The sequence below is a fragment of the Mesoplodon bidens genome (genome assembly GCF_964165515.1).
Source record: "Mesoplodon bidens genome assembly, chromosome: 9".
In the NCBI taxonomy this organism is placed as follows: Eukaryota; Metazoa; Chordata; class Mammalia; order Artiodactyla; family Ziphiidae; genus Mesoplodon; species Mesoplodon bidens.
Genome location: NC_138166.1, coordinates 104,484,724 through 104,497,573, shown reverse-complemented (window position 1 = coordinate 104,497,573; position 12,850 = coordinate 104,484,724). Strand labels below are relative to the sequence as shown.

At 44.6% G+C, this 12,850-nt stretch overlaps 1 protein-coding gene across 3 annotated transcripts in view; it reads right to left on the bottom strand.

Annotated features, from left to right (window-relative positions):
• The window catches only part of RBM33 (RNA binding motif protein 33), a 117,055-nt gene that overhangs the window by 52,899 nt on the left and 51,306 nt on the right, over positions 1-12,850 (bottom strand). For all 3 annotated transcript variants that reach the window (XM_081243451.1, XM_081243453.1, XM_081243452.1), the window contains 2 exons: positions 11,305-11,593; positions 4,708-4,766 (listed from right to left, as the gene is read on the bottom strand). In XM_081243451.1, coding sequence (XP_081099577.1) covers positions 4,708-4,766; positions 11,305-11,593 — 348 coding nt within the window. The remainder of the gene's footprint in view (positions 1-4,707; positions 4,767-11,304; positions 11,594-12,850) is intronic.

Sequence of the window (12,850 nt, the reverse complement as noted above, 5' to 3'; positions counted from 1 at the left end):
GGCCCCCTGACCTCCTGAGGCACGTGCTTCCTTCCTGTGCCAATCTGCTCTTTTAAGCAGTCGCTATTTCTAAGGTACATTTTACATTCAGCAGATTAATATTCTGATATGAAAATAAGTATGAAAAAGATTCATTCTCTGATATGCTTGCTATCAACTGAGATATACTTACGATTCCAAAAAAGGTTCATAACTCTGATATGAACAATTAAAATAGTCCTGGGAATAAAAGCTTAAGTGAGAAGAAAGCACCAACGGCTATATCTGTAACTAAAATTAAATACGTGAATCTAATTTTTAGAAACCTAAATTACAAAGCACTTCACTAAATTTCATAAACAAAGGAAGAAGGGGGGAAAAAATCCCATCTGGATGCAAAGACTAACATGACAAAAGAAGTGCTGGCAGTGAGCTTAAAAGCTTAAGCAGTATTTTCTAAAATGATCAAAAATAAGGAATCCTTTTCTTATGATATGTATTACTTTGACATTCAAACTTTTGTTTCAGAAACTGTTTATTCAATTCTGTAAATAAAATTCATTAAAAGGAAATAAAAATATTAGTATTGCTACATTAAGCGTAGCCTAGAATACCATATTTTGGTCTAAGATTGTGACTTTAAAACATAACTAAATAATTCTGTAAAAAAATTATGTTTCATATTAGGTTGTCTAGAGTCCTCTGTGATTGTTTAATTAAAAAACTGGATGTGTTATCACTTAGTACAATTTCTAGGCATACTAGTTCTCAAGTTTTCTTACTAGTTCTTACAATTTCTAGGCATACTAGTTCTCAAGTTTTCTTACTAGTTCTCAAGAATTTCTCAAGTTTTCACAAAACTGTCAAACAAACTGGACCATTAAGAAAGTAAAGCTTACCAGTGTTGGGGAAGAGAAGGAATATCTTAGCATTAATACCAACTGTATCCTAATCCCATTAAAACTGGGAAATCTAGTGGTATTTCTGTCTACTGCCTGCCTTTTTCACTTTTTAGTCAACTGGGTAGAGCTGAATTCTTGTATAGTTAAATGTGGATAATGTAATTCTATTGTGCAAATTCATTTATGTATTCTTGAAAACAAAAAGTAAAAAATTAAAGTATACACCCCTTCTCTACACTATGAATTTTATGTAGGTTCCTAATAAATAGAAGATAACTCAACATTAAATCCCTGTATACACTTATTCAACAACTATTCATCTGGACTTCTGTGCACAAGGCCTGGAGTCAGGTCGGCTCCACAAGACACAGGATGCCTGGGACTCTGTACAGACATGAATCGGGTCCTTACATCAATACAAGTATGAAGCTGTCAACAAGAGCATGACCTACTCTAGGAGCAATGGGAATTCATTAAGGGGGCTTAGGCTGGGGAAAGACAAGATCAAAATCAACTTTGCTTTGCTCAATACATTTCTGTAATTCAAATCTTTTTGTGTGCCAAGGAAGTACACTGATTCAAACGGACCCTATGATGAAACTGAAGTTAGGTTTCCTAACGTGTTTTACCAACGTGTGTGCGCGTGCTCGCATGCGCATGTGTGTGTGTGTACAGTCACTTTACAAAGCAAAATTCAGTTTAACAAATAATGACTTAAGTCCCCTATGGAAAAGTACCAAGAAAGAGCCTGCAGGGCACACTGCCATCAGTAAGAAATCGCCAAGGGGCTTTGTTAAGCCACAACAGTACTGTCTTCAGGAGGAAAGTTAGGCTTCATTGACCTATGCTAATACGTTTTATAGTTTAAGGACTAGCTCTGTGCAGAGCATTCTGCATAGGAGAAACTCACTAAATGGTCACAAAACTATACCTACATTGATAAAAATCCAAGTATAATCTATTAGCGGAAAAGGAAAAAACTAATTTTACTCAGAAAAGACATATGCACCCCAATGTTCACAGCAGCAGCATTTACAATTGCCAAGACGTGGAAGCAACCTAAGTGTCCATCAACAGATGAATGAGTAAAGAAGATGTGGTATGTATATACAATGGAATATTACTCAGCCATAAAAAATGAAATTTTGCCATCTGCAGCAACATGGATGGACTTGGAAGGCACTATGCTAAGTGAAATAAGTCAGACAGAGAAAGACAAATACTGTACAATATCACTTATATGTGGAATCTAAAAAATACAACAAACTAGTGAATATAACCAAAAAGAAGCAGGACTCACAGATATGGAGACCAAGCCAGCGGTTAAGGGTGGGGGCGGCGGGCGGGGGGAGTGGTATACAGGGGTGGGGAAATGGGAGGTACAAACGACTGGGTGTAACATAGGCTCAGGGATGCACTGTACAACATGCTGAATATAGCCAACAGTTTGTAATAACTGTAAATGGAAAGACACCTTTAAAATTACATAAAAGTAAACATTAATACTCATAAAGGTATTAAAAAAACACATTTGGCGTACGTAACATGACAGGCATGGCCTAGAGTTACTCTCTCTTCCCAACAACATTTTGATGGACTATTAAAACACCTAACACCTCTACTGTAATTTTTAAACAATGGATTCCACGTCCGATTGTTGTCTCTAAGGGAGAGACTGACTGCAGACGTAAGCAGAGCACTGCGGTTTCAAGGTCACAAGTTCACTGTAACTTCAGCTTAAGAACCAGCAGTTGGGGCTGAAAGATACATATTGGGGCAGTGATTAAGAATCCGCCTGCTGATGCAGGGGACGCAGGTTTGAGCCCCGGTCCAGGAAGATCCCACATGCCGCGAAGCAACTAAGCCCGTGCGCCACAACTACTGAGCCTGTGCTCTAGAGCCCACGAGCCACAACTCCTGAGCCCGCGTGCCTAGAGCCCGCACTCCACAGCAAGAGAAGCCACCGCAATGAGAAGCCCGCACACCGCAACCAAAAGTAGCCCCCGCTCGCCGCAACTAGAGAAAGCCTGTGCACACAGCAACAAAGACCCAACGCAGCCATAAATAAATAAGTAAATAAATAAAAGATACATAATAAACAGCGGTAAATATTTCTGAAATTATATCACACACATGACTAATTTCTAGGCCAACTCCTTCCCATCACCCCCACACACATCCCACCTTAAAAACAGTAACAAAACATCACGCCTTGCAGAAACTTCCGAGAGCAGTTCAATAATATTTACCACCCTCAGAGTACAATATAACTTAAAAATAAGTTCAATTTCTCACAAAGAAAGTCTGTTTTATTATCCTCTTGTAAAATCCTCAAGTATTATGAGGTTTGCTTCTTCCAGTATCAGATACAATTATATCTGCACAATCAAAAATTATAAGTAGATAAAAACTGCAAATGATTATTCTAATTTTATATTTACACACAACATTGCTTTATGATTTAAGCTACAATTGCTTTTTTCACATCAAGTTTTATCACTATATTGCAAGTAAAACACAAACACAAGTCCAATGAGGATTCTAATGCAGAAGCTCACAACCCTGAAAATAGCAAAAAGTACATTTTTTAAAATGTCAGTGCTTTACAATAACTAGCAGTTAAATTACTTCACCAAAAGAAATATATCTAATGACTAAAATCATATGCGCTTATCCTTGGGTAATACAATTAATAAATCTTAGATATTTAGACAAGTGCTTCAAATACAGAATTGTACTCAATAAACATCACCTAATTTTTAAAAATAACTAGTTTTTAGAACTTGATAAGTAATTTTTTTAAATTAGCTAATACAGGGTATGAAACCAGTAAGAATCAGTTTCAGAAATCATAATTCATAAATAATAATTACAAATCAAGGAATTTTCTTAAAAACACTCTGAACCTTAAATCCAATACTGATTTTTTGAATAATCATCTGACTACACATCTAGATATCCTTCATTAAAACCTTTTTGCTAAATGCCCCACATAACTATGATATCTACTGAAGCATCAAAGCTAGAGTCAAATAGGTCATTTAGGCATTTCCTGGATATCAGATTGTTTAGCCTCAACAAAACTACACCTGTTTTACATACAAACTACATTAAAATGTTATGGTCTGGTCCTCGTTTCCGCAAAATTGTTCTTTGAGAGAACATGTTCTCACTGATTTCACAAAACCATGAACTAACTATGTATCAAACCAAAAACTCAAGTAAAATGAAATTTACTTATTTAAACAGATATAACTATTTAATGGGCATTTTTCTTCTACTTAAAACATGTTACAAGAATGGATAAAGTTATGGGAACTACAGGAAAGTGTGGGGAGGAGTGTTTTCTCTTAAAGATATTTTAAAAAGAAAACCTCCATTTTAAAATATAAAACCAATGGCTCATGAAGACTTCTGAGGGTTTTTTTAAAAACAAGAAGACATCTCATTATTATTCCCTAAAATTGCACACACATACCCGTACTTACCCAAATGCACATGTTCCCCACACACACACGATAATAAAGGCCCTTTTTCACTTTAACATAAGGCAACAATAAAATCAAAATTCATATTCTTTAAGACAAAAGGCATTCTACTGATGATCCTGATTCAACAATTTTACAGTCAAACAAAATTAATTCCATTCTCAAAAATCCACTGACCTTAAGCTTTTAACAAACATTTTCCACTGCAAAAATTATTGTCAATATTTACAAATCCTTAAACTTATACTTAGCTGGAACCTCTTATATTTGCTATAGTAATATTTCCTAATAAAGGCATGCTCATCCCTATCAGAGCAGAAGGGGCAGCTGCTACTCACTGGGAATCTCTGGGGTCCCACAGCAGGTCTCGGCTGGCTCGGGACTGGCAGCAAGGGCACTGCAAGAAAAACACCTTTCATTACAAACACATCCAAACCCACCAGAAAAGGAGTACAATGTATTAAGCTTAATGAAAAATATATACTATGTGCATAATACATATAATAAGTTTACACTTAAGCTAAGAGCTGAATATTTTTACAATTCCATAAAGGGAAAGGGGTCTTCAGTATACAATAACACGAGTAGAAGCTTAAATTTCAACAGTGAATTCTTATTTAGAATTAAAATATTTTTCAACAAAAGGAGATATTATTCCTCTACAATAAAAAACCTACTTTATTTTTGACATCCATACCCAGGTTATCCAGGCTATCTAATCCGAGTCATATTTTCTGACTCCAATCAAATACGAATTTAAACCCAAATCCTCTAGGATCATGAAAGAGAGAGGAGGAGGGAAGGAGGAAGTGAAGCAGGCAGAGAAAGGAAAATACACACACCCAGGGTATTGTGACAAAGAATGACCTACTCAAACACCTGCTATGCCGAGACTACCAGCTTGTCTTAGTTTTGTGTTTAAACAGGCCGAACTCCCATCAACTTACCAGAAGAACAAGGAGGCAAGTAATTGTAAAACAGACACTTTATCAAAGGGAAGAAGCCGGATGCTAGTTTCACACCGTGGGGCTAAGTGAGATATGTTGAAGCTATTTAAAACATATGCCTTATACTGATTTTGATTTTGGGGGTGAAAAATATGCCCACCCGAGTGGTGACTGCTACATGGTAGCCTGCTATATCTTCCATTAAAACGTCCTGCCAAATGCATCCAGTAAGACCTCAGATGGTCAGAGGCTGTGGGCTGACCTGCGGCCCCGTCGCAAATTCGTATGTTAGCCCTAACCACGAGGACTTCGGAAGGTGACTGCATTTGGAGATGGGCCTTTAAAGAAGTGATTAAGTAAAATGAGGTCATGGGTGGGCCCTGATCCAACATGACCAATGTCCTCATAAGAGGACGACGTCAAAACACAGACACACACAAAGGGATAACCATGTAGAACTTAGCAAGAATAATATAATAACAGTTCTGGTAAATGAGAAACACAGAAGTGATAAAGCTTAAAAGTCAATCAAAATTACTTTTAAAATAGAGTGCTAAGGGGCTTCCCTGGTGGCGCAGTGGTTGAGAGTCCGCCTGCCGATGCAGGGGACACGGGTTCGTGCCCCAGTCCGGGAAGATCCCACATGCCCCGGAGCGGCTGGGCCCATGAGCCATGGCCGCTGAGCCTGCGCACCAGGAGCCTCTGTTCCGCAACGGGAGAGGCCACAACAGAGAGAGGCCTGCATACCGCAAAAGAAAAAAAAAAAAAAATAGAGTGCTAAGGATGAATTTTTTTTTTAGTTATTATGATTACTCAAAGAATTCCGTAACTCAGCTTCTAATTAACATCACACTTCCACAGGTCCAAATGAAAGTGATACAGTATGAGAGCCTATGTCAATTGCCTGACCAGAGCCAGAAAGTGAGACCGAGAGAAACTTCCTTTGATAAAATGTAAAAATGGGAGAAGTCCATCCCTCTTGACAGTCTAATCTAATGAGTCAAAATTTCAAAGTAACAGTGGGTCACTGTGCAAGACAATATAAAATTTTATACAGCTAGCTAACAGGCACTGGGGTACGTGGATTATATACCTGAAGCAAAATATGAGATTGTGAAGTGGAGAAAGAAAAAACTAATAAAGTATCTCTGACCTCAGAAGATTATAATGAAAGTGAGGAAGGAAAAAAACTACATAGTAAACAATATAAAGACAGTGTTTTTAAAATTAACTACCAAATAGAAAATAATACACAGGTCTCCAAGAATATGTACCACTTATTTTTAAACTTGGGATTTAAACATCAATTCCTATCAAATAATTCCAATATAATGAAAGGGTAAGTATTTTAAGTCTCTCTAAGTTCGGGGGGAGGGGGGAAGGGGGATGGATGAGAGCAAGAAATCCCATCATAATTAATAGATTTCTTACACAGAAGCCTTCTGATGAGTTGGCAATTTTTTTTAATCAACTGTAAAAAGCAAGGAAAGAGAAAGAAGAGAAAAAGAACAAGAGATGACAGAAGAGAGCATCTGAGAACAGGTGTGATAGGAGATCAGAAATCTAGCCAAACCCAGGGGGGGCCGTGGTCAGACTGCCAAGGTGTTTGTAAAGCGTCTTTGCAGGAGTCCCGTAGCCCACGACCTGGTTTGCAAGCAGAACACTTCTACTTATCTGCCTCCTTCTTCACTGTGAACAGGAGAGAATTTAAAACCTGTAATGCTAGGGCCTCCCTGGTGGCACAGTGGATAAGAATCTGCCTGCCCATGCAGGGAACACGGGTTCGAGCCCTGGTCCTGGAAGATCCCACATGCCGCGGAGCAACTAAGCCCATGCACCACAACTACTGAGCCTGAGCTCTAGAGCCCGCGAGCCACAACTACTGAGCCCACGTGCCACAACTACTGAAGCCCAGGCGCCTAGAGCCCGTGCTCCGCAACAAGAGAAGCCACCGCAATGAGAAGCCCGCGCACCGCAACGAAGAGTCGCCCCCACTGGCCACAACTAGAGAAAGCCCGTGCGCAGCAACAAAGACCCAACGTAGCCATGAATGAATGAGTGAATAAATAAATAAATAGATAAATTTTAAACATAAATAAATAAAATAAAACCTGTAATGCTAACAGATCATTCTAGTTGAACCCTGAACTCTTTATATTTGATATTTAATACCTATTTCGCATACTGTCCCACGAATTCATGAACTAAACTGATTAATGTTTCAATTCATTACCACAGTTCTAATACCGAAAATCTGGAAAACAAGTTAAATTTCCACCAAAACTGGTTAATTACAACATGATAGAACACTCTTCATCCTTGAAAAGAAAATATGTGCTATCAGGCAAAGGTGTGCATACATTTAAAAATTTTTTAAAAACAGTTTTTTAAAATACCTTTTAATTGCCTGAGGCTCTGAGAATCACGGGTTAATCTCTCTCTCATGTACAGGAGACCACTAGACATTCAGCCTCTCTCAAGAATAACGGCCACTTTCTATTTAATTAAGCTCGTTCATTTAATATCGAATAAACAACTGCTTCGAAAGTCTTCTGAGTGTATATCCTGCAAAGGCAATTTCTCTCTCTCCCTGTGTCAGCGTTCTCAAGATCAAAGGTACATTAAAGAGAAGGAACGTGGGTGGGGCACTGCGTCGCCTGGCTTCATGAGGAGAACACATTTAGCTGGTTCTAAGAGTTTAAAAACTCTTGTCAGAAAGCTGATCTTGTATTTACTGAATCAGGCATGAGCACTGGGATGCAAGGCCTGCATTCTTTACCCATTTGGCAACTGACTCTGGCAAGGCACACTATTTTCATGCCTAGAGGACAGCTTGGGGTTTCCTTATAGCTTTCCCACTGTGTAGTTCCAACACTGTTTATTTTCATTAAGCTAAAGAAAATCTGTGCACCTTACCAACTGCCAGTTTTCCATTCAATTTTAGAAGGAAATACACAGTAACAGATGCTGACACGGGTAAAATTATTTCGACAAATTAGATTTACTGCAGTTGCATGTCTTGGGAAGCCGCTATGGAACAGGCTTCCCCAATGAGTCGTCCTCCCCCTTCATGCAGCGTGTGCTGGATTCTTCATCCCACAGCTGCTGAAGGAGACCCAGGCCACCAGTGTGCTAGCTGCAGGGACTACAAAGGTTAAGTGCAGCAGCCATACTGCCTGCCCCTGAGAGCTAAGAGCCCTGGGAGGGGGTGAGGCCAACGAGTGACTCCAGCACAGCATGGGGACAAGGGAAGGGGCCAGGGAAGGAGGCTCAGGGACCCAGAGGTACCAACCCGACTCCGACCCTCCTGGGTGTGTAAAACAGGACCAACTCCTAGAGCCACACACGGACACTGACACCCGCGGCCAGCTGCCCTCACAGCCCTCTGCTCCAAGGCCACAGCACAGTTTCACGGTGACGCCAGGCCCTGGCTTTCTCCTAAGTCCTATCTCAGGCCTCTCTCCATCTTCTGGAACTTCCTGACCCTTTAGAATTCCAAGTTCACCCTCAGCAGAACCTGTGATGGCCTCAGCTCTTCCCCTTCTTGCTCTAATGGAAATCTAGCTCTCCCAAAGGATGAGGCTGTTTTGCTCCCTCAGCCTTCTTCCCGCTGGCTCTGGAGCGGGGGTGGGGGCGGGGGGGGGTCCTTCTCGGTCCTCACTGCCGTTTCAGACCCCAGGTTTGGATCTGTTATCGGACGACACGGCCCAGGAACCCCTACTGCTGCCCACGTACTGGTCACACCACTGCTCATTCCTGGGTCTCAGAGTTCAGTTCCTAGCTCACCACTGTCTTCAACACCAGCCCTGTCTCAGGTCTCGGCAGCGACGCTCATGCCCCAGCGCCCTGCCGCCCCGGCGCCCGGCTGCCATCCTCTGTCCCAGCTCCACCACACCTGAGACCTGGGCGTTATCCACAACCTCACACAATCTCTACGGGTCCCCCTTCTTATCGCACTACCTTCTACCTTTCCACTCCTCTTCCTCCAGGACCCCAGCTCCTCCAATTGTTGGACCCTCAAAGATCTCCTGGCCCCCTGTCAGCGTACACGCCACAGCCCTTCATTGTGAGCAAAGCGCCTTCTCTACTGCTTTGCCAACACCTGGACTCCGGCAAGTCCAGCTCTGTCTAGAAAGGTGAGCGTGGCTGGAGAAGAGCGTGCAAGCACGCAGCCGGGTCTCCGGTCAGGACCCACAGCTCGAGTGGGCATCAATGCTGCCCAGCACCTCCACTCCCCAGCTTCTGTCTCAACAGGACACCTTTGACAACTGTCAGTACAACCATCTCCCATTTCTGTGCGCCCGTTCCCTCTCAAACCCACCTCAGTGAGGCATGTACGGCCACCACTTCACCAAAACCACTCTGTCAAAACCCCGAAGACCCCTCTACCGCCACGTGCAGCACGCGGCCTGAAGCCCGTCCCCAACAACCCGGCAGCAGTGGGTCCCCTGCTGCCCCCGTCCTCTACACTCTTTGGGTTTCCACCTCCCTGCGGGCCCCCGCCTATCACGTCGAGGGCCCCAGGTTCCAGGCCTCGGTCTCCCCGACACGATGACGCCTGGGTCTCCCACTGGGTGCAGGCTCTAGGTCCACCTCTGTGCCAACAAACCCCCATCTGCTTTGCGCCCAGACCCCTGGTCTCAGCTCTCCCTAGTAACTGCACACGTGGCACTCCCCCTGCACGTCTAGGCGGCGTCTCCACCGCAGAACTTCTGTTGTGCTGCTCCTCAAGACCTGCTCTCCCCCGAGTGCTCTCAGGTGAAGGCAACTCCGCCCCGCTCGGCATCATTCCGCCTCTTCTCCCCTCTCATGCTCATCCGGCCCATCGGCTCCATCTTGAATTGCATCCAGCATCTGACCCCTAACCACCACCACCGCCCTGACCTGAGCCATGTCATTTGTTACCTGGATTACCGTAGTCACCTCCTAGCTGAATGCCTGGTCTCCACCCCTGCCACCCTAACAAGCCCACTCTTAACACGGCAGCAACAATAACCCTTTTAAAACATACACCAGATCACGTTATTCCTCTGCTCAAATTGCTCTCATCACAGCAAAAGCCAAAGCTCTCGGGATGGTTCCCAGGTCTTACCTGACCCAGGTTCCGCACTTCTTTCCACCTTTATCACTACGTTAATGTTACATGGTCTCTTTTTAGTTACTTGAACACAAAAGGCATAGTCTCACCAGAAGGAAGAGCCCCTGTACCTGCCGACCCCTCTGCCCGGAATATTCTCCCCCAAAAGAGTCACATCACTAGCTCCTGGACCTTCAACTCTTCCCTTCTCAATGAAGCCGGCCCTCACCACCCCATGGAAAGCTGCAGCCCACCCCGATGTCCCCCATCCTGCACGCATGTGTCACTGTATGCTCGTCCTCTAACACGCCACACAGCGTTATTTTATTACGTTCACTGCTGTCTCTGCTAGAAAGCCAGATCACAACTGCAGAAAGCATTGTCTGTTTTGTTCACCAATATATCTCCAATGCCAGGGAGAGCAGGATCTCAATCAACACTGTGTTGAACAGATGCATGAAGATATGCTCCATATCAACTGCTCAAAACTAGTTTCCCAGCTTCAGGAACATGCATCTGTAATCATAACAGAAGAGGTTATTCACTTAGAACTGACAACTAAAAGATGGGTTTGTACCTCTGGAACTCAAAGGAAGCACACCGAGTGGAACCTGAAGGGAACATTGACTCTGCAAACATCCCCACCTGGGAATTTATGAAGAACACCAAGCAGACACTCCCACAATTACCTCTGACGCCCTTTACACGTACTGTGTCTTCTCAGTCCCCGCCACTGAATGATACAACAAGAGACGCACGTGTTGCAGCAGACGGGCGTGGCCTGGCCAGGCAGCGCGCATCTGAGTGGTGGGGGAAGAGTCAGGGAATCCACGTGGTCCTTAAGAGACCTGCACGTGAGAATGATCTGCCAGAGGAACCTGGAACTTTACAACAGCAACGGAGACACGTACCTTGAACGGGCGTCACCACTGCCCCCTTGAAGTGGGGATTTATGTGTATGTTCTTGGGCTGCTGTGGAGTCACGGGAGGAGGGGTCATCATCGCCCTCGGGGCCTCAATCTGGGGCGGCAGGTGCATGCCTTGAGGAGGGGAGGGGTGGTGCGGATGCTGCAGGGGAAGCAGAGGCTGGAGCTGCTGCTGCTGGAACAGACTTCTGATCGGCTGCTGCTGAGGCGGCGGCGGTGGCGGCGGAGGGGGAGGCTGAGGCTGTGGAGGAGGAATTAACCTCGGAGAGTGCGCCTGAAAAGCACCGGAAAAGAGACACATTCACAGAGATCAACACTCAGAAGAAAAAAAGCCAGCGCCTTACAGATTTCACATCGACTGAACTGTAAAGTTACGACTCAGAAGTAAGTTATAGGAGCAGCCTGTGTAAAACAGCAGGATAAGTAAGCTGCTCGCCTGCTCACAGTAAGGGCCACTGTCGGACAACACGAGTCGACCTCAGGGCCAGGAGGGAAAACAGCAGCTCCAGACTAACAGGCATGGATTCCAAAAGGAAAAAAAGTGCAGCTCCACCATTGAAACTGCCCAATGCGAGCCAAGCGCTGCGCTGGGGACGGAGCACGACCTGCCCTGGGCCGTCCCTGCGCAGCCAGCCCTGCTCCTCTGTGAGAAAGCCTAGCGAGCCAGGCGGGAACGTGCACAAACAACCCTGCTAGGAACCAGGCTGCAGAAAAGGACAAAGCGCTCCCCGAAGGGAGTGGGGGGAAGCTCCTGAGAAGACGGCATCTGAACCAGGAAGGAGGGGAAGGAGACGTGCCATGCCAGGAGGGGAACAGAATCACCGGAGAGCAGCAGAGGCAGAAACACATGCCTGCTGGGTACACGAGGGGGAGACCAGCGTGGCTACAGCCACACCTGAAGACCGGAGGACGCGACGGTGGGAAAATACACCCTCAAGGTGGTCAAGGACCTCGGGCTGTTTCATGGAAGACTCGCTGGAGAGCAGGAAACCACCCCCCACAGCCACAGCCGCAGAGCACCGGGCTCTTGTGTTGTAAGCACCCACTCAAAGGTCAGCATGAGGAGTAACTGACTCGCTGACAACCACCCTATGCAGTGGCCCCTGTCAGGACCCTCCTTTTACGAGATCAAGCGGCTGGTAAGCAGAAGAGCAGAGAAGCTGGTTCCACAAGTCCTGCTTGTAGCCACTAACCAAACCGGCCACACGCAGCAGTGGAGCCAGCAGGCTACCGCCGACCAAAGTGTCTCGTATAATGAGCTGTTTTCCCCGGGATGACCCCAAATTATGGAGGCTTCTCAGTGGTCACAGCATGCAGGACGACGACGACTAACAGTGTGTGAGATGGACGAGGGGAAGGAGGATGGAAGAAGACAGACCATTTAACAGGCTACAGCGGGAGCTGAATGGAAGAAACGGCCGTGGTCTGAACAAGAGCAGCAGGAAGAAGACATTTCAAAGGAACAACGAGAATTTTGAAACCAAAGTGTACATGACCTTGTCTAACCTATCCTTCCTCAGGGAGGACTTCT